Source organism: Drosophila persimilis, unplaced genomic scaffold (genome assembly GCF_003286085.1).
Source record: "Drosophila persimilis strain 14011-0111.01,24,50 unplaced genomic scaffold, DperRS2 tig00000124-arrow-pilon, whole genome shotgun sequence".
In the NCBI taxonomy this organism is placed as follows: domain Eukaryota; kingdom Metazoa; phylum Arthropoda; class Insecta; order Diptera; family Drosophilidae; genus Drosophila; species Drosophila persimilis.
In genome coordinates this window covers 7,903,551-7,925,838 of record NW_020825294.1, presented here as the reverse complement: position 1 = coordinate 7,925,838, position 22,288 = coordinate 7,903,551, and the positions used below count along the sequence as shown (strand labels likewise).

General features: G+C 44.3%; 2 protein-coding genes and 1 long non-coding RNA gene across 3 annotated transcripts in view; 1 reads left to right on the top strand and 2 right to left on the bottom strand.

Annotated features, from left to right (window-relative positions):
• LOC6596485 (protein decapentaplegic) overlaps positions 1–12,800 on the bottom strand; it is a 34,403-nt gene extending 21,603 nt beyond the window's left edge. The window contains exon 1 of the mRNA XM_026987769.1: positions 12,040–12,800. The gene's annotated coding sequence lies outside the window, so the exon portion shown is untranslated. The remainder of the gene's footprint in view (positions 1–12,039) is intronic.
• A 5,794-nt stretch (positions 12,801–18,594) lies between these two features.
• On the bottom strand, positions 18,595–20,628 carry LOC6596482 (glycerate kinase). The gene is made up of 2 exons (XM_002021490.2): positions 19,384–20,628; positions 18,595–19,325 (listed from the first exon to the last, which is right to left on the bottom strand). The coding sequence occupies exons 1-2, from the start codon at positions 20,566–20,568 to the stop codon at positions 18,996–18,998; spliced, it is 1,515 nt and encodes a 504-aa protein (XP_002021526.1). The 5' UTR covers positions 20,569–20,628; the 3' UTR covers positions 18,595–18,995.
• A 742-nt stretch (positions 20,629–21,370) lies between these two features.
• On the top strand, positions 21,371–22,064 carry LOC113565512. The gene is made up of 2 exons (XR_003408639.1): positions 21,371–21,511; positions 21,576–22,064. It is a non-coding gene; the product is annotated as an uncharacterized LOC113565512 (long non-coding RNA).
• The last annotated feature ends 224 nt before the right edge of the window (positions 22,065–22,288 follow it).

The following is a 22,288-nucleotide window of genomic DNA, read 5'->3' as shown; positions in this document are numbered from 1 at the left end:
TTCAACTGTTCAACAGTTCATGAGCAAACAACAGGCTGTGCCTCTGCCACTGCCTCTGCCTCACTGCCTCACAGCCTCTGCAGCGGCTACAACATGGTACATGGCCACAACTCGTTGGCTTCGTTGGCTCTTAACGAGGCCGACATCAAACAAAACGTTGACCAGAGCAGAGGCCGACTAAGATCTCGAGGCTGGGCTTCACTGCTATGTAAACAATTCCTAGGCAACAACCACAGGCCTGTGCCTCTGTGTGTGTGTGTCTGCAGGTGTATGTGTGTTGCTAACATTTCACTCAAAAGGCCGGAGACCACGGCGCAGCTTAACAAGAACCAAAGAGCTGTTTCTCAGAAAGTATTCGATGCGAAAATACCCGCCAAAGAGAGATCCGAGGTCTGAGATATCTGAGATCTTGAAATACTCATTTTTCGAGCACTAAAACAGTGAATATTTTAAATTTCTATATATCCTTATATAGTATTAATGATATTTATTGATTTTATAGTCGGACTTTGTTTATGTATTGATCGTATATTCTTTTTTTTTTGCCTTTCTCCAACTCATTTCTAGTCCAACACACCCCAGCCTTATGCTGGGTATCAAAAAGATAACTCTCCTGGACCTTAGCCGTTCGCTGGTAATGTGAAAAATTTCTTAGTCAAATATTGACCAGGGCCAAGCAAGTAAGAACATCCAGAGCTGACGAGGTTGATGATTTTTCAATTTGGGGTTTGTAGTTTTCCGCTGGGACGACCGTCAGCTACAGAGGAGCATCGGCTCTGCCTCTGGCACTGCCATGGAATGGAGTACTTTAAAACAGTTCATTTCTTTTGTCAAGGCAAGGCAAGGCAAGGCAAGGCAAGGCTTTGCATGTCCGAGATTTTTTAGATATTGCCGCTCTGCAAATGTGGCTGGCCGGCAAACAGGCTGCCAGCTACCGGACAAGTTAAAATATTTAAACAAGTTTAGTGATTTGCTGTTAAGTAGTCGGTAATGCACACGAGCAGTGCCAGAGGATCGTGTGTAGCGGGGCAATTTAATTGTTTGGTCGGGCGGTCGGCAGGCAAATTTTGTGGGCATCCACAATGCCAGGGACATGGGCCAGTTTCATGGACAGGGCCATCCGGGATGAACTTTGCTCGGACCGACAATCGTCAGGTATGAATGATGACAGCTTTAGCGTTGGCGATGATCAACGACGGGGCAGGCAGAAGCAGAAGCAGAGTCGGAGGCAGAGTCGGGGGCAGAGTCGGAGGCTGCAGTAGCTGATCCAATGTTTGTTTATTTATTTGCTTTTAGCTGTTAATAATTTATGTAAGAGCGTGTGGGCACTTGGAAAATAACAAATATTCATATGCATCTGCATTTCTCTCTCTCTATTTCGGAAAAGTGTAAAGGAAAATTGTGATTTTTACTCAGTTGGATCGAAACTGTTGGGCTCTTCCCTGCTATGGTATGATTAGCACTGGTAATGAGATTTTAATACTTCTCCGACTGGGGCCGTGTTTGTGGAAAGCGTTTAACGGGCCTCAATCGATCCTATGCGTGATACGAGTGTTTGCCGAGAAATTCGGTCGAGTTGTGATTGTTTGTCTGGGGTGGGCCTGAACTTTCTTTTGGGCGGTGCCAGTGAAATGGTTTTGAGCAGAAAAAATAGGAAAAATAAGATTTAGGGGAATTGCTTTCGTTTCATTCTGTTTTAGGAACAGTTCCTTATTTGAAAAATATATCTTATACCCCACACCGTTAGTAAACAAAGCAATTCATATTTTTTAATGAGTTCATAAATTGCAGTGGAAGTACATTTGGCCGCTCTTCTATTCATAGAAATTAATGAAATTCCTCAAAGAAATTCCTTAAGAAAAATTGCGTTAAATTCCAGAAATTTATTTCACGTTTTTAACCCACATAATGTTAACATTTCACTTCATGTGGCTCAAATACTCGTATATTTATTCCATTAGTTTTCGGGTTTTCCTCCTCCGTTCCGATATTACCGCGAAACCTGCCAAACATTCATCAGTGAAACTCAGATTGAAAACAAACAATTATTTTTCGTACAAACTTCGATGGAAAACGTCGAACGATTTTGGGTTTTTGTTCCTCGTTTCTGCATTCGCCAAAAAAATGGCTAAAACACTTACAAATTGCTGAAATTCTATTCCCAGAAATACACTTTCAATTATTATTTCCCGCTAACACAAACACACAAATAAACCAAACAAAACAAAACAAAACAAAGCAACAAAACAGCGATTTCAAATCAGTGCGAAATATTTGCAATGATTACGTGAGAGAGAAGGCGCAGACCAGAGTCTTTTAAGCCCAAAAAAAAAGGAGAACAAGTATATGCCAAAAGGGAGGCGATAAACCAAGTGCAACCATAATTGAATATATAGTATTTTGGTAAATTAAGTGGCCGGAGGCAACTTAAACAAAGCCCCAAGTGAGAGCAAGTGGCACGCATGGGAAGTCTGCGGCAAGTCAGAGGCAAACCCTGCCATAAACAAATGGTCTGTACATAGCGTACATAGCGTACGATTTAAACATAAACAAACCAAAGCAAAGAAAAAGCTAAGGCCAAAAACCAAAGAACACAAATCCCCCCGAAAAACAAAAAACGCTGGCAATAAAAATTTCAGAGGCACTCGAGTCAGCGGCAACTTGTTTTTTCACCGCTAGACAAAATGCCAAAACCAAAGCCCATCCGACACGGAACAAGTGCGATCGATATAGGTATTCCATATGCCGACTTTCACATACCCGATGCTGGGATTTATTTCTGGGGAAACTAGGGAAAGATAAATGTAATTTATGCAATGTGAGGTATTAAAAACTTAAAAATCCATACCGAATGGATTTACTCAACATTATCTTATAATAACCCAAAGTTCCAAAAATTTCATCGCTGTGAAGTTTGTCTAAATTTGAATATACTCCCATGTAAAGATAGGTGATCAAAATTTGATAGTATCTCCCTGGTAAAACTCTTGATTTAGTCATTGATCCCAATCTAGAAGTTCTTCCTTTTATGCCACATTTTCGAGAATGCAGCATACCTTTGCACCGCCAGCGAGTACCGGGTATGGCCGCAGTCTCTCCCAGAGGTGTCTTGCTGTGATTTTTATGCATAACAAGCTGCAGATGAGCAGATGAAAAAAAGAGAGAGAGAGGCAGCAAAAAACAATTTTTAATCGAAACGAATTAATGAGCAGCGCAGAAAGCGAAATATTTTTGTTGAAATCGTTAAAAGAAGCGCACGCCTGTCGATGATGATGATGTCCTGCAGTGCCAGGCCAGCAGATACGCAGATACAGATATACAGACATCTGTAGCTGGAGTATCCCCTCATTGGCATAACCTTGACCACGCCGCCCAGCTGGGATGATGATAATGCTGCAAAGTTGATTTTCGCCAGAGATTCGCCGGCTTCTGCCCCCACCCTGGTAGCAGGCCCAGGCCCAGTCCCCAGTCCCCATCCGAAGCCACCTGTAAACGGCTTTTGGCAACAAAATCTGTCTAAATATTTTGCAGCTGGGAGAGCAGGAGAGCGGCAGAGCAACGTTTATGATTTGTGGCCGCGCCATGAAAATGCGTTCATGGAAATGGGGCGAGGGATTTCGAGGCCGGCGAAAAATCTCAAAAAGAGAGAATAAAACATATTGCATACATATGCGCGCCTCACCGGCCGGTCGAATATACAGAAATGTATCTATATCTATGTCTGCTATCTTCTGCTCTCTCTCTCTCTCTCTCTGCTTCAGTCGTGCTCTTGGCCACTGAAATTTATGTTTGGTCATTAGCATCAACAAGCACGCCTCTCCTAGCGCAATTAACTTTTCAAAGTATTTCAATTATTTTAATTTATCCGTGAATTTGGCTATCCATAAATCTGTATGTTTTGCCTTGTACCACCCCAGCCCCCAGCCCCCAGCCATAAATGATTTTTACTGAGCATTCCCTCGGAACATTTTCATTCGACTCTCAATTGACTTTTATGGCTTAATTATTTACACCCTGAAAGTTGCATGGGAATTTCCAAGGTAAATAATTCGGCTCCCCACCTTATCACCGGCTGGGGAGGCCAAAGTTTGTGGTCATGGCTGTGGCATCGGAGCCGATAGTTCATTTACCCGACGGAAGCCTTGCGGAAACTATTGCGCAGATTTGTTGATAGGAATAGTACTTGGAGGCTGGCCGTGTGGAAGGATCAAAGATCTCAGTTTGGCAATGATGGAGATGATTTCGATGGAAATACTCTTTTATAAATAGCGGATCAAGTCTGGAGATCTATAAATTAGCAGTCTTATTTGTACAATCGTATTTTACCATCGAAACATTCATCTTTCAGTACGTAATACAGATAAGGATCCGAGGAAGGTATACTACAAGTCCATAGAAGGCCGTGAAAATACGGACTTGTTTAACATTATAATATATTAGATCTCTGGTTAGTATTCGGCATCATCATCCATCAACTTTACGATCTTTGGTCTCATAGTTTTTCCCCTATAAATTAAATAAAGATACGGACTTGCTGAGCTGTTTTCAAAGAGATCACCTAAATCTCTCAGCACTCAAATGCCCATAGTGATATTTCAACGAAACTATTATTTTAATTTTTCGAATCCACCTGTGGCGGCATCCCCTGCGGCCCACACAATTTCACAATTTCCCGAGAGCCTGTGAGAGCATTTGTATTCTAGAATTTGCATGTCATGCAAGTTCATTGAAATTTAGTATTTCGCATTTTTAGTTGAAATTTTATGGCTTGGGAAATGCCGAAAATTCCCCAAAACAAGTACAAGTATGCCCTCGTAAATTCGAAGAATAAAAAGTGATTGCAAAGAGGGAGGCGGCACGCCACCATTTCGTATAAGCAGAGATTTTTCCCCACAAGGCCACGGGCGAAACTTTTCCATTATATATCAAACAGAGCGGTTTGCGATCGCAATCACTATCGCCCAAGCGAACAGAGATCGGGTCGCGGTGTCTGGGCCACCTATACCTATACAAATACCTGCTACACGAGTACGTATCTATGGGCGGCTACTTCCTGGAAGTCAAAGTTCTCATTTCGACACGTCGGCGGCCAAAAGCACCGGAGCGATTCAAGCGAATTTTAGCGTACGTTTTTCGCCTCGATCAGTCAGAATCGGAGGGCGGAAAAAGATCGGACCAGGCAGCTTCCAGCTGGGACGGCCGCAGCCCTAACCGATCTCCAAATCGATCGCATTAGTATCTTAATCATGCATGTCACAGTCACAAATTGAAACGATCCATCAGACGAAAATTTCGAGATCTGAGCGCTCCCGTCTCTTGGCGGGGTCTCTCGCCCCTCGCCTCACGCCCCACGCCCCGCCCTGCGATAGTAGCGATCGTAATATTTGCAACCAGTTAGGGGCTCTGCGACCGTAACTATATCTCTGCTTACGTATATGGGTAGATCGCACATGACTTGATCGGCTGTCAGTGGGCCGCAAAACTTGGAGATTTATAAATAGCCCGTCTAAAATTAACTCTTTGCGGTTTGCATTAATAAAATCAAATGCGATCGGTTTTAGCTAGGTGCTGGTATTTTTATTACCTTGTCGAACCGAGAGTGTGCTTTGTTAGGGTTCGCTGGGACTGAGTGCAAGAATTCCAGTATGATTTTCGCGATTGTTGAAAGCTCTATGCGTTTGAAGGTGATGCAGGTGGATATTTCTAAAGAGAGATGTAGGGAAATGTGTGCGCTATACATCGATCGTATATTGAAACCATATGATTTAAAGGTATTGGTCTCTATCATTGGTACTTTGGGGTTCTAGCCAGTGCAAATGTTGTTGTTCTTTTAATATAGTATTCAAAAATAGGTATACATATATGTATATGGAAATTTTAAGATTATATCATATATTAACTAACAATGTCAAGGTCTATCTTTCGATGGAAATTAATTAATTAGACTTTATTTGGTACTGTGTTATCAAAAGGGCTACTTCTAGGTGTGCTACAGGGTATAAACCAGCCGACTACTGGCCAAGTTACTGCATCCCCTGATTGATTCGCATGCAAATCCTCATCTATTTTAGTGTTTATTGCACTTTTCGGAGTTTTCACTTTCAAATCGGGCACGCCATTTGACGCCATTTGATTGACAGTCGAGAGTTTGAGATCTCCCTGGAAAACGTTGCGTGCCACACTAATAAGGCACAATTAAATTAAATAATTCATACCCATTAAACAGTTATTTATATATGAATTGCTGTGTATGAATTAGCAGCTATATTTGGCCAATATTTATATATATTAAATAAATATATTTGTATATATAGTCGTAGTCGGTGGATATACGCGCCGATCTCTGTGCATGCCAAAATAAATAAATAACCAATTTTTAATTGAATTTCTACCTACATTTTTAACCTGTTTGACGGCATTCCGTGGCAATCAACGTCTCACTGCCAGTTGGTGGAGTAGTCGTCGTTGTCGTTTCAATACACTACCAAAGGGTATTTGGGTTTTCAGTGACAAAAACGAAACGTTTTCGACCCCATAAGTTATGATTTTTTTTTTTTGGAAAGGGAGACCATTTTGGGACAATTATTAGACAAATTAGGCCAAAATATATCCTAAAGATACAAGAGCAACCTGAGCTCTGATCGAGGCCTTTTTTGGGCAGTTTCCTGAATAGCATGATCCAGGCAGGTCTCAAATTGGGAATCCTTTTTGTTTCAATTGGGTTCGGCTGATATACTCATAGTAGATGGATGGATCATCAAGGGTATAGCCCTAGGTAAAGTTTTTCTTGTGATTGTGGTTGGCTTTTACTATATGCCTAGTGAATGTACTATAATGTGTCGCGTAGTGTAGTTGTTAGTGCTGCCACTTTGGATGTTGATGTTATTGTAAATTGCTACAGCGAAGCGCCGTTGCCGCTGCCGCTGTCGCTGCCGTTGCCGTTGCCGCCTCAGCAAGCCTCGTGCTGTTTTCTCAGCTTCTTACTTCTTACTCTTGGTCGTATGCCTCTTGCTCCTCTTCTTGCTGATCTTCTTCCTCTTCCTCTTCTTATTATTATTTTTCCATCTCGGCAACAAAGAAGACCTTTCGCAATGATGCCGAGCGGCAGCATTCAGACTCTGGCTTATCAGGGGCAGCCACGATCGAGGAGGGGCGCCGGAGACCAGCGGAGACTGCGAGGCTACGGCTACCGCTGCCGCTGCCGCTGCTGCTGCTGCTGCCGCTGCCGATCCATTGAAGTGAAGTCAAGTGAAGTGATAGCCGGAGCCAGCAGAGAAGCCGCTCTGCCCGGCTGGAATGGACTCGATGCTGAGAACGGAACGCGTGTCACACTCAGACGCCACTCAGATACAGGGTGTCCCGCTCCAGGAGGGGATATAGAAAGATCACAGGATAGTTCTGATGGGTTGGATGGCTGTCTGTTCCATAAGATACGCCTCAGGTATCAGCATACTTCCTTAGATACCCGCCGATAGTGATAGTAGTACCATTATTCGTATTCGTTTATCTTCTTTCAAGGCAGGACCACCCTGTACCACGAATAAACTTCCAATAAAACCAATGTGTGCGTGGGGCTGGCACTTTCTTGTCCTGATAACCGATTTGCATCAGTGAAAATGGAGCATTTTAGTGGCAGGGCCCCGCACAAATGTTTTCCGTATACACTCGCGGAGTGTGAATGCACCGCAGGATGTTGACTCCACTTCCCCTCTGACTAATGCTTCTGTCTCCCTGCTGTTCTCCCCTGCCCTGCCTTGGCACTGTGCAAATTACCCAAGTATATAGTTTACTCATAAAAATATATTACGCGAACATAGTTGTTACATAAAAATGTAAATTACCCATGAAGCGAGCGGGTCCTAAGCATTTTGTTGCGGTTTAGACTATATAAAAATGTATGCCAATAGATTTTAATTATTATTTGTGGACGATGCAATTTGGTTTATTGTTATGGTTTCCTTGATTATTTGTGGTTGCCGTTTTAGTAGTGCACATGTAAATTATGTTATTGAAAGGTCGTAAAGATCTGGATCTGGATCTGGATGTGGAACTCGAATCTGGTTTGAGCTCTTCGAATCCAACCGAAAGTGGTTTCAGCTGACGGAACTAACTGTGAAGCCCACGTTCGTGGCTACCCCTTGTCTGTTGCCAGTGATCACTGATCATGATCATAACGACGACGCTGATTGTGACGACAAACAAACAAACAAACAGTAAACAAATCCGAGTGTGGACAGAGAACGTGTTCTGTAATCCAATATCCGAGTAGAGGCCAATGAAGAGCAGAAGATGTGATTTTCTTGGGTTTCTAATTTGTGCTAATTGGTTCAGCGACGAAAACTGGCTAGAACTTTTGATCGGAAAACTCTGACCGAATTCGAATTCGAGGCATTGGAAATTCCATTTATTTGGGCCATTCATTACGTGGGCCAACCAAAGAAAAAACTATTTAATTATTATATAATCTGTAGGAAATCTCTACATAATAGTTGGGATTGGTCTGGAAGGTATGTATGTATCCAAGTTCTATAGTAATATAAGCAATACTCCTACGAAAAAAAAATGGGAAAAATTCCACATTCTTGTGTACGATTATATCAAAATGTTCTGGGAATTTCCTGTTACGTACCCCAGTAATCACTAAACCAAATACGAGTACTGTATATATATATACATAGGTCTGTTCTACATTTAAAACTATCAAAGAACTACTTTTAGAGAATGAGCAAAGGCCTCCCTTGATAAATGTCGCGCTTCCATTGAAAAACGATACAACAAATACGAAACAGAAGGAAAATGAAAATACAAGATTTGCGGTTTGTTATCGTTTCGTTTTCAAGTTCGTTGAATACAAATTTCGCCAGAAGCAACAGCTCAACAGCTGATTTGTAGCTGCGGAGTGCTGGAGGCAAGAGCACAGAAACCAAGAGTAAAAAACAAACAAAAACCAGGAAGATAAACTACTTTTGACAGTCCAACGCCTGGAATGCTCTTCTTTGGGATCACTACTACTAAAAAGGTCTGGAAACCTCTGAAGAAAAGGTAGATCCAGGCCCTGGGGACTACTTTAGACCAAGAAGTACGTCCTACTATGCGTTGCCAGCGTGTGCTGACAATTATGGTACCCTTATGGTACCCTTTTACCACGACAACAGTTAAGACCCAGCCCGATTCGGCTTCAGCATCGAAATATAACTGTAAATGTAAATGGTGTCTCTCCATTTGAAGCTTATCGAAATGAACGCGCGCAAAAATAACGCATAAATAAATAATTAAAATGAAACACAAATGCAAACACGAACGATCATGCATTGACGGGAATGTATGAGTGTCTGTGTGTGTGTGAGTGAGTGCCAAGTGATTTGAACTTTGAAGGCAAGACAAGTTGAGTTTGAGTTATGAATTTATCTAAAATCACAGCATGCTGTCGATGTCGCTGTTACTTGGGTGTTGTTCTTGTACCGCTGCTGTTGTTTCCCATTTGACAAGTGGTTTGGCCCAAGTGTCAGACATGATAAATCATATGCAATAAATACTGGCATATATATATCTACGAAATTGATATGATGCTTAGGAAAGGCCCGATGCGGAGAAAGGCCCCGAGCAAAAGTGAATTGGAAAAGTGGCACATTGGGTATACGCCGTGTGGTCCACCCACAGAATGGGATACCAAATACTCTGTATAGTCGTAGTCATAGTCGTGGATCTGGCGAAACTACACATTTTTAGCATCTTCTGGGCAAACCTGTATGACAAGGTTCTCAAGAAGATGACCTTATACAATATATTTGAGAGAAGAAATAAAATAAAAGCAAAATTGATCAGTTTTCGATTTGACAGGCAGAAAGAGTTGCCAAAACGTTTTGTGGGACCACCTTGAATGCGAGTTCATTCATCTTAGCTTAGATAAAAGTTAAGCACTGCGGGGGAGGGAGGGCCTGGGGTATCTGGCACATCAGTCCCCACTAACTTACGCAATGTGAATGATTTGATTCTATGCATAAGGCCCCGTCGAACGGCAGCCTGCAGTATCGGATATCATTCTCAATTGCCTTGGGGCGCCACATCAGGCGGAAATATTCCGACTGAGAATTGCCCAAACGGCAGACAGATCGGTGCAAAGTCCACGAGCAGCCGAGCAGTCCAACCAAGCACCTGACTAGAGCTGGCATTAGTTGCAGTTGCCACCTGTCTCCTCTGGTGCATGCCACAGCCACAGACTCCGGCCTCCAGCCACCAGTCACCACCCTCGCACTCCGCTGCTCTGCTCTCCGTACTCCATGGAGCAATTCAAGTACAAGCGAATACCAATGAAAATATTTTTGTTGCTGGGTTGTTTGCATGGAAACGTGATAGCAAAAGTTGTTGCTGACCGGGCCAGGCTCTGCTTGTTGGTTGTTGTTTGTTGGTTGTTGGGCTGCTGCCTGTTGCTGGTCGCATCTGCTTGTGGAATTTATTTATCGTTAAGAAATGCGTGTAAAATAAGTGAAACTATTGGGAGTCTCGTCCCGTCTCTCTCTCTCTCTCGCTCTCGCTCTGGCCTCATCCTTTCCCCACCGACACCCATGTCCAGTGTGACCAGTTTCGTTTGCATGTAAGCCTTGGCGGCGGTGGCGGAGACCAACTAATGCCACCACTTTTGATAAAAATGTTGGCCTAAGCCAGTTACTGGTTGCGTCCGCCTCGGATGCTGATGACCAGTAGCCACTTTGCCCGCAGATGGTGGCGGTAAGGGGGGATGGCAGGGGCAGGGGGCGGGGTGCTGGGCAGCAAATTATTGCCGCATTGCTTAGTTGTTGTTATCAGCAACGTGATTTGCCAGGCCGGGCCCAGAGGAGATGGAGATGGAGCTCGAGATGGAGATGGAGATGGAAGCCAGCCTCAACTTTGCTGCTTCATTGCGTGCTCACGATTTTTATTTCGCTTTTTTGTCGAATTTCCGAAAGTGGTAGACCTTCATGGTCTCTTCGTCAGCTGTTGCTGCTGCTGCTGCTGCTGCTGGGGCTGCTGTTTAGTTTTGTTATCGGGTTTTATTTTCAGTGCTATCAATTTCACACCTAGCCAACGTGTTTTCAGCGAGATATCGTACTTTGTTTTTGCGTTTCACAAATGCACAAATGCACAAATGCAATTAACAATCTAATTGAGCATTGTGTAGTCAGACTTTAACTCTGTTTCGGTGGGCTGCTCTGGTAAGCCCCCTCGGGGCTCCAATAAAACGTCAATTGATTAGCAAAGCAAATCAGCTGACGGCATTAAAACGATAGTCGAAACGATAGATACAGGCCGAGGCACAGATTTCGATTCAGTTACAAATGTGGACCATGACTTGTGTGGGATCGCGTCTCTCGTTCTCGCCGTAGGGCTTATGCAATCGTGATCGATGTCGAATCCATAACAAAATAACAAAGTAAAGTGTAGCCACGCCCAGCCGGCCCAGCCAGCCCAGTCTCATTTAATTATTCAATTAACCAAATGGCGTTATAAATTAGCGCCTAGGAGGCATGGTCAAAGGGTTCCTGCCACGGCCAATGTCAGTGTCAGCCGCTAATTGTGATTTGTGTGGAATGCCGTTGATTTAGTTCATCATTTGTGGCGATGAATATTCAATTGACACTCGATATGCATTCGAAACTCACTCGCCCAAGATGAGGGCGCATAACGATGGCAGTGCACTCTTGCCGCCGCACAAAGAGGAGTCTTATAAAATTGTTGGGAGATTTTTCTAAACAGATTTGTACTCTCAATAGATCTGGGCTTTGCTGCAGTATGAATAATCATATCCCTAATAATGATTTGTATTCGTATTCGAACATTTGTCTTGTTGGCTCATTCCCTCCCCGTTTATACCCTCATCGTGTAGGCCTTTCTTAGTGCCATGTTTTACCAGGCCATTAAATATACTTTGTACTGCCACTGGCTGTTTCTAGAGCTCTCTTTCTCTCTCTCTGTCTCTCTCCAGAAATGGTTTAGTTTCTCGAATTGGACACGCAGCCACCGTGGCGTATGCGCGTTATCCAGCTGAGGCCTGTCACTTACCTGGTGCACCTGCTGCACTTCGCTCAGTTACGCTCCAAAATCCACAAATCCTTTGGCTGAAACTGCAACAACAACCAATTCTGGCAGTTCACGAACGTTGCATACATTATATTCGTACGGGTGCGCGCAGGGGGGGCAGCATGGGATGGATATACACAAGATTTTTTTTTTCTTCGATTTTCGATTTCTTTGCGCTTTTTTTTCGGTATGGAAATCACTGGCTTCACTTCACATGGCTCAGGCAAAGCTCAGACTTTGGCTATTAGCTTTTGGCTTTTACACACCATCGCACACACACACACACAGGCACAGGCACAGCCACAGACACATGAATACAAATTTGTATTTCATACGAATCAAAATCGACGACGACGACGACGAACAATCGCGGAACCCAACTCGAGGCGAGCTCTGAGGCGCAGAGGAGAGGACCGGAGAGGAGGGGCGCACAACGGATCGTATCGTATCGGATTGGATTGGATTGGATCGGAGAGAACTTTAAGAGCTGTTTACTGTTCTTAGGGCACAAGCTGCTATCTGTGACACTTGTTGCTATTGCTGTTGCTGTTGCTGCTGCTGTCGTTGTCGTTCTCTTTGGGGCCTGCTGCAGCAGTCTTAGCTCTTATTTTCCGCGACTTTGCTCCGTTGGGGATATCCAAAAAAAAAAAATTATTAGAATATTCGAGTGATGAGGCCTGAGAGGCTGGAGTAAACAAATTTTTTTGATTTGGCGACAAGCCCAAATCGGAGGCGACGAACGTTTTTCGGTTCCGTACAACGAGCGTTGAGCGCAAAAAACTGAATGAGCGGCCTCAGCGGCGCCGAGGCAAGGCGAACAGGCAGCGCGAGGCAGCGCGAGGCAGCGCGAGGCAAAAGCGATCCGGAGCCGGAGCCGAGCCGAGCAGCAACACCAGCCCCAGCCCCAGTCCCAGTGCCAGCAACCGTGGCGAGCTAGTTAGTTAGTTTCGAGCTCGTAGTAGTGAGAGTCGATCGGCAGACTCACACACACGCACACACACGCACACTCTCCTGAATATATATGTATATTAGCCCTACGCACACCATCACAAAAGTCGCACAGTATCAAGTTGCTTAAGTCGCTCAAAGCGCCATTTAAGTTGAGTAATTAAAACAAGCGGCACATTTGCATGTGTCTGTATGTGCTCACACAGATACGAGTGATGCCTCGTGCGTGTGTGTGTGTGCCTGTATGTGTGTGCGATTAATTATTAATCAAGCCAAACAAAAAAAATAAAAACAACACCAGCCCAAGAAACAATAACAAACAAGTCCGAGTCAGAGTCAGAGTCAGTCGGACAGCTGAAGACAATTACAATATTTCAACTCTCTCAGTCTCCAGCACCAGCTCCATCTCCATCTCAGTCTCAGTCCCAATCCCCAGTCAACGTCTCCGTCGCCATCTCAGGCACAGATCTCGGCTCGACTTTCTTTGGTCTCTCTGGCAGAGCTGTTACATATTTAACTTTTCGGCTGCCTGTTGCCGTCTCAACTGGTTCGGTTTATTTTTGTCTCTGGACGGGCTCTTCAAGAGTGCAGCGTTGCTAATGCAAATCTAAGTTGATTGCAAAATGCTTAGAGACGGAGTAGATCGGTTATTCGCGGGGCTGCCAGACTGTTTTTCCAGAGATACTGGAACAATCATAGTAATAGTTTCTAACAGGAAGATATGGCAGTTTTGGAGAAGCTTTTCATAGGCAATCATAGAACCTTATCTCCACGAAAAACTCTGTAAAGCAGATGGATACAATACCACCTACATAGGGTTAAGTTTTTCCCCTCTCAGTGGGTTCGGCACATTAACCATCCGCCACGTTGGCACACACACACAAATGTTCAACTGTCTGGCAGCACTGGCTGGCCAAATCAATGCAACATGCTGCAACTGGCAACTGGCAACTGGCTGATCTTGTGGCCGTTGTTGTTGCAACGTAATTAAAATATTGCACTTGTTACTTTTCCCAGTTGCTGCCACTCGTGCCCCTTCTCCGGATGCCTCTCGCGAGCACTCTCTCGCTCTTACATTGTTTTTGCTGCTGCAACAACACGAGAAAATAGCAAAAACCACAGCGAGGAGAAAAAGCACAACAAGCATGCTGACAACATCGACTCCATCGGTCGCTGTGTCGTGTATTAAAACTTGTTCATTGGAATTTTCTAATAAATCAATAAACGCAGACAACACATTGTAAGTGGAGGGGCCCCCGGGAGAGAGGGCTGGGGCTGGGGCGGGGAGGGAGGCTGCTGCTGCGTTGTCTTGGCACACAGCTGGCGGCATCAACAGACGGACGGACAGTCGGGCAGTCGGACGGACAGGGGGACAGGGGGACAGACGGATGGACAGGGGCACGCATCTCGCAGATTGCGCATTTTAAAAATAGCCGACGCATTTTTTTGAGGTTATGGAAAATTTTTGTTGTTACGAGTATTTCTTTTTGTTTTTCCTTTCCAACTCAATCGAGATTGTAGGCTATGGCCAGGCAACAGCAGCAGCAGCAGCATTGACACTTTCCCGTAATTGTAATGCAGTTTGGCGACTGGCAGTTCCGTAAATAAAGCGAATGGGAAGTGCACAATTAGCCAGAAACAATCAATCAAAGTGCCCATAAATCGTTGGGTTACAATACTGTTAGTCTCTATAAAGGGCGACAGATTCTTAACTCAATTTATCCAGGATCCAAGGATCATCCAGGTAGATATTATTGTGCCTATGACTCCTCACCTTTATAGTGCTGTTTCTTATAGATCCTCTATAGAATATTACACCATTTAGATGCGTTAATAAACGAAACAAAAGAGAAATTGTTCTGGCTGATTTTCTCCGTTTGTTCGTATCGCCGGGGCAACATTGTTGCCACTAAATTTTCCATGTTCCAGCTTGATATGCTAATAAGTTCTAATAGCTTTCGATTTGGCCCGCTTTACATGCGACGAGTCCGTTCGGCACATTCTAAATGTAAATAAAATGGAAATTCCTTTGAGTGCCACCAGAAAGAGGCACCAAGAAAGAGAAAAAAAAAAAACTTGTAGAACAGGAGGAGGCACTTGTTGAGAACTTGGCTGCCTTGTTAAACGAGCCTGCAACACCCAGCAGCAGCAGCAGCAGCGGCAGCGGCAGCCACAACAGCAACAATAAACAATGTTGCAATGCTTAATTATTTCAGCGGCAAGGAATTCCTCGGCGCAAACTTGAACTGCTTCTGGATTGTGGATTGTGGATGCTGCCTTCGTTACAGCTCTGGCCAGTTGCTGCCACAGCACGCTGTGTTTGTGGCAGCCTCGCGTATTGTGCCCAAGCGTTGAGGCAGAGGCAGAGGCAGCAACTTGAATGCGAGGCCTGCCACTTGAGGTCGTCTGCTGGGCTGCTGAGGCGCAGAGCGCAGACCATCTCAGTCACGTTGGTCAACGGCACCGCGGCGTCTGTGGCCAAGACCCTTCTCGCTGTTGCTGTTGTTGCAGCCGTGGTCTGCCGCACCTATTTGTAATGCACTAATGGTCTCGAGCCGGGAGGCAGCCAACTGAGTGCTCAGAGCCGGCCAGCCAAAGAGCAGATTGACATTAAGCTGCCCATTCGGTATATGAATAGATCAATACCCGTGATAAATGCCAGGTGGGAGGATGAAATTATTATTGCCATCCCCATTACTTGCCATGGATAATCGTTTCAGTGTACACACGTTCATGTTGTACTGCTGCACGATTAGAGTTTATACACCCCTGGAGCTTGCCTATCCCTCTAAATCTATGACTAGTATCATTTTATACCAGTTTATACCAATAGGTCTTCTCCTATAACTACTATATTGCTTGATCCTCTTCCTTCTGTGGATGATTCAGCTACAAAAGTTATAAATCTTAAATGAAAACATTGCCAATTCCAAGATCTGTCAATTACCAACTCTCCATCTTCTCTGTCCTTGTTGATCTCACTGAGAGTTTCATTGTCGGGCAGAGTTCGCTGTACTGCAACTGTCGAATTTTCGAAAAGAAACACAAAAACTTGCACCAGCATGTGCTTCAAATTAAGAGATTCCATCTGAAGATCTCTGCCGATGATTCATGGGGGGTTAGTCAAGCCGATTTCGAAGTAATATGCAAATTGCGATCTTGCTTGCCATTCGGTTTTCTGTGTCTTTTGTGCCCTCAACTAAGGCAGGCCACAAAGCGCTAATTGAACTTTGCCTATATTATATTTGCTCGGAGTGAACTTTGCCATTGTCTAGACAAATTAAGAACAGAACAACGAAATTTATGCATGTCGCTACACAGTGCGAACATTGTTTAATTGCCCGCTTTGGGGCCACTTGGCGTATGCGCAATGTTCGGCGTGATGTATGGTATGCTCTACGCGTGTGTCTGTGATAAGCGTCGTCAGTTTGTCTGGCAATGATCAGAGAGAGGCAGCAGCTGCCGCTACTGCCGCTGCTGGGGCTGCTGCGGCTGCTGGGGCTTGGGTGTGATGTCATAAGTCAACACTTCTATGGTGGAGTCTATGCTGGGGAACGCGATTGCGATGGCAATCGAATCGGGGATCGTTAATTAAAATTTCCAGCGAGTACTTCATTAGCATCATCGCCAGCATCGGATCGGTTGCCACGCGTTGCCGGGTATCTCAGCTGCCGCCTTACCGCCGTACCGCCTTGCCGCCTTGCCGCCTTGCCGCGCTCCAATGCTTAATTAATAAATCAACGCGACACTTGCACTCCATGGCCGTATCTGTTGCTGTTGCTGTTGCTGTCGCTGCCTCGGCGTGCTGCTGCTACTCGATGGGAAGATGGGTACCAGACGATTCTCTACACTGAGATTGTTGCCATGCCATATGCACAGGCAGACAAATTGACGCGACATTCCACAGCTGCGACTGCGACTGCTGCTGCTGCTGCCCCAGCTCCAGCTCCGGCCATGTGGGAGGATGAGGCGGAGTTGATGGTGGTCACTGGCTAATAATAATGTTAAATATAGCTGCTGCTGATGATCGCGATGATGATGATGACGATGATGATGGCATGTAAGTGGAAGAAAACGGAAGCGGAAGTGTTTCTAATCGCCATATGTGGATCTGAGAGTGGGCGGAGCCGCCCGACAAGTAGGCAGCGCTTAATTAATGTACTTGTAATGTGAACGTCAAATCGGGGGCACAGATGACGACTACTTCAATTCAAAATGCTTCTGAAGAGGAGTGTAAAGATTTACGATTAAAGATACGATAATCTATTTAAATTCGGGCGGAATTAGCCTTAATTAACAATCATACATAGTTTCTTCCTCTAAAATATCCATTTCTTGATATATTTCATTATTTCATCTTTTACGAGCATATTATTTGTATGGTCACGTGCCTGTCTGCTATGAAACTACACGTCTTAAAGCTGGCTACTATGAAACTGTTTCTAGTGTGTTGGCTAGTACCGCACAATAAGCTACCAGCTATGAATCTTGTAAGGGTGGCTAGTATGAAACATTAAGCTAGATGCTATACAACTTTTAAAACTGGTCGTGCTGTAAATTCGAATATTTTGTAAAGATATTTACAGTGTGCCGCTATATATACACCCAGTAGAATGTTCCCATGAGAAAAATGAATGGGATGGGATGCAGTACAATCCCTAACCGACCCCAAAGGGTGAGAGTAAAACAAGCTATCAAAATAGGGAAAGCCCCAATATAAATCCTGAATAAGTCCAACTGATTTTCAAACCCAACAGGACAAGATCCTATGGATTGAAAATCTCCAAACCTTTCCACGAGCTCATCATTTTAAATTATTTTATAAACATTTATGTATATTAATTATTATAATTATTGAGTATAACTAAGACAAATGGTTATGGGAGAGACTTTGTGCCAATGATTAATCGTACTTGAGATACGTGACTATATGTTATCGATCATCGACTAATATAGCCAATACATTCCATTCCCTAATGGGAACTTCGCCGTTTATCTGCGCAAATGACACTGATATCTTGTTTGTATGCATCATCACAAAGAATAATATAGATTTAAGGGAATCAGAAGTTAGTCATCTCTGTACAGGCGAGTGCAGCTAATAACAAGTCTAATCGAGCAAAAATAGCACAAGAGGGACAGGCGAATGTGATTATTTAATAATGGTGGCAAATGTGCGGCAAAGTAATTATACTATAGACAGCAGAGCTCCGCGTAAACAATGAAAAGCGCTGAAAGATAGAGGGAAACGAAACAGTAACAGAAACGAATCAGAATTAGAAACAGAAAAAATCAAGCAATTATAAAACTATGCACTCAAAGTGTTAGTTAGGTTAGCGAAAATTGCTATATTCCGACTGGGCGCGCGTCGCGTTTTAGTTTTCTAGATGCTAAAAATAAACACAAAAAAAAAAACAACAACAAATAAATTTACATTTTTAATTGCAATTATCGCTGGCTATTGTTGTAGTTGCTGCTGGAGCTGCTGCGACTGTTGCTACTGTTTGCCTTTGGCGTTTCGAACAATTAAGATGATTTATTAGCAGCGCATTTTTATGAGACGCAGTACAAAGGAGCGGAATGGAGCGGTTTGGTGCCCGGGCATTGCACAAATATATTTATGCTTTATAATAATCGTACATACAAATTGATTTATCACATCTGCCACTGCCGGATAATTATAATCAAGACAATTGATGCCGAAAATGTCTAAATGCCTTGCTGATCTCGTAACAGAGGAATGACTAAGTGGATAGCTAATTGCCATTTATGCTGTCACTCCGGAGGGTCTTGGTCTCGGTCTCGGAGCATAAAGATCTCGAAACTATTTAAATTTGAGTGAATATTAAAAATGTTAATGAAAAAAGTCGTAAAATTTGATAGACAAAAATTAAAGAGGAAAATCGTAAAAACAAATTTAAACGACTATTGCCCGTCTGCAGTTCAAGAGCAGCTCTATTAACGAATTGCCCTACATACATCCCACTCCACTATGGGACGACGAGCAAGTGTAGATCCATCACATTGGTTCCTGTGTGGCCAGTGTGCACGTGGTACTGGCCACCCGAGAGATTCCTATAGAAGTTGTAGCTGTCGCAGTTGCGCAGGATCTCGGCCAGCTCATCCAGGGTGTGATTGGCCAGAAATGAATCAATGACGCTGCTGTCTCCAAAGGCGCCAGCCGCATCTGTGGGTCCATCAATGCCATCTGTCCCGGCACTCAGGAAGGTGCAGTCAGGCAGAGTTTTATCGCGATGTAGAGTCTGTGACATCAGCAAGGCCAAGTGCTGACTACGGCCACCCACACCTTGACCCGTGACCTGAAAAACATAACATTAATGGGATTTCAAACTGGATTTTAGAAATCTTTCTACAAACTTTAATGACTGGCTCGCCACCACAAATGAGCAGCAACGGCATCTTACTGCTCAAGTGCTGTTCTAAGGCCGCCTTGAATCCCTGGAAGCTGTCTTCTCCGAAGGCGTACTTCTTCTTCAGCTGCTCCTCACAGGGGCCATACTGCCTGGCCTCCTGTATGCCCTTCAGCAGACGTTGATAGTCGTCTGCCACTTGGCCTACATCACCCTGTACAGAACAGCTTAGGACGCAGGGAATGTATCCTAGTTTGGCAGCCTGTTGGGCTGCCGTTGAGGTAGCTATGGCATTGCTACCCACCACATAGACTTTGTGCTTGGGTAGCAAAGGGTTGTCTTGCTTGTCCGACACCTCAAAGACATTTTGAACTTCCGCAGAGAGCTCTTCCCACACTTGGTGCCTCTTCAGTACCGCAACTGCGGATTCTCCACTGACTGGTTGGATGGTGGGGCCACAGGCGATCAGCTCCAGAGGATCTCCTATTATATCGCTCAGGACAAAAGTAACCAGCAGTCCCGCATTGCCGGCAAACCTTGCCAAGCGGCCTCCCTTGATGTCCGAGCAGGCAATGCGCACCGTGTTGAGCTCCTGTATGCTGGCTCCACACCTCATCAGCTTGTCTGCTATATTTCGCTTGTCGGTGAGGTTTAGGGGAGCTCTAGGCAGCGGCAGCAACGCAGATCCGCCTCCTGAGACAAACACAAAGAGCACATCTTGGGGAGTCATCTTCTGGGCCAACTCCTTGATAGCTTCAGCTGCCCTTAAGGCCGTTTCATCGGGCAAATTATTGGGTGCTCCCTCGTAGACGGCCAAACCCTTGCCGATGTGTTGGTCAGTCCGTCCGCAGTCCGTGCGCAGTCCGTCTGCAGTCTGGATGAGCTCCTGAAACTGCCTCAGGGTATTCACAGGCACGCTAAGAACGCCGCCGGCAGAGTACTTGCCCAAGTCTATATGAACTTTGTTGGCCATGCCTAGCACGGCCTTGCCGAATCCCACTATGTGACATTTCTTCCCGCTAATGTCATGTTGTTCTCCGTTCAGTTTGATGCAGATTCCTCCGCAATTCTCAATCCGCTGCGGCCGCAAGTCGAAGCTCTGGAAATCGGCGAAAATCTTCTCCGGATGCACAGCGTTCACCGCCTGTGCAAAGACCTGTCGCATGTGCTCCCATGTTTGTCGTTTGGCCATTATGTAACCCGTTATTGTCAGCACGGATGATAATCAGCGATGCTAAAAATCTAGTTTTACTTATCATTTTTGCAAACAGTTGTCGTGCAGTGCAGGGGCGTGCGGGGTGGAATGGATCAATGGATGTAGGGTTGTCACACACCCACACCTTACATATTTTTAAACTTTTAGTATTTTTTTGGCATTTTCTAGCATTTTCCAGTACAGTATCCAGTATATTCTTATGACGCGTTATGGACTCACCTTATTTCCAGTATTTTACTCTGTCAGTATTTTCTTATGACGCGTTTTGGACTCACCACGTTTGCAGTATTTTAATGTATCCAGTATTTTCCTATGACTCACCTCGTTGTGCTAATACCCCTATGTAGAAATCGTGTAGAAAAGCCATTTATACGGCTTGGCGAGACGAAGTTTTTTTTTTTTTTATTATTATAATAGGTAAAAAAAATTTACAAAAGTTCCTTAAAACAATTCGATCATTAGATAAGTCTTTTTTGTGAACCACTGAGGATATATGGGAGAAGAACTCCCACAACTACATTGTGAAAGGGACATACAAAAGGGTGGCGGCGGCTTTTGAATTTCTGCCAAAATTTCAAGCAACAAAACAACATAAACTTGTGAATCTTAGTAGGATTTCATTTATTTGTATTGGCTTAGTTATAAAAACATACGTTTTTAGGCAGTCAGGTCTCATAACTTTTTGGAACTTCAACCCGATAACATCGTTTGTTTTATATTTTAAAATTTAAAAAAAAAATTTAATTCCCAAATTTTACAAAAAATTTACTTTTCAAATTTTAGTTAGTCAAAATTTAAGTAGAGATGAAATTCTCAGACGGCGCGTCATAATTCGTCTTCTCTTTGTCGGACACAAGTTCATGCGAGCCTCATTCTACGGAACGAGGCATTCTCCAGTTCCACTCTTGTTGGTGTTTGGGTATGGTATTGATTGTGGATCATAAGTAAAACAAACAAATTATTATGATCCCCCATCGTAATAGGCGTTGGCCCCCCTCCGCGCGGCCATATCCCCTAGGCTAAACTTGAAGGTGGCAGGAAGGCTGAAGATTGCAATGGATGAAGGGGAGAATGCAATTCCACAGAACTGTGGGCCTTTCAGCTTGCTGAAAAGCACGGTGAGCGTGAAAATGCATGAGAACGGGATGATGTTTCGTGCGTTGGCCGACCGGCAGAGTTACGCAATAGATGACCGGTAACCTCACGGGCAGATTTGACCTCTAATTCGGTGGGACCGGTCATCACATTGTGCTTCTGCATCTCGCGAATGTCCCCGGCGGCCGATCTCGCTCTTTCGGCGAGAACAGATCAAAGAACTGTTCCTGATACAGTTCCAAAGGAGCAGGTCACATTGAACTTGTATTCCTCGTTCAGTTCGGCACTGACATCGAGCTGTTGGTGGATTCGCAGTGAAGAAATTTACAAATGTACAATTTACAAAACTAATAAAGAGCACACTATTAACTACGGAATATGCATAGCCAGCTTCGATTGTTAAAGTTTGTATCGTAGCCTGTCTACAGTGGAACAGCCGATCTGTTTTTACCGTCTTTCACCTGCAAAGACGCCGCTGGTTCCACTGCCAATAAATATACACCGGCTCCAAGGTTCATCCTGTAACCCCGTAATCCAACTGACAGGAGACAGACCCTTTTCTAGAAGATCCAACATTTGTTGAGTAGGCTGGGAGTTTCCC

Bases quoted from the DNA above. Each gene is read 5' to 3' on its own strand.
- LOC6596482 (XM_002021490.2), bottom strand. From the start codon at position 20,568: ATGGCCAAACGACAAACATGGGAGCACATGCGACAGGTCTTTGCACAG. The intron at 19,326-19,383 runs GTTTGTAGAAAG...TATGTTTTTCAG, and splicing joins GTGGCGAGCCAGTCATTAAA to GTCACGGGTCAAGGTGTGGG.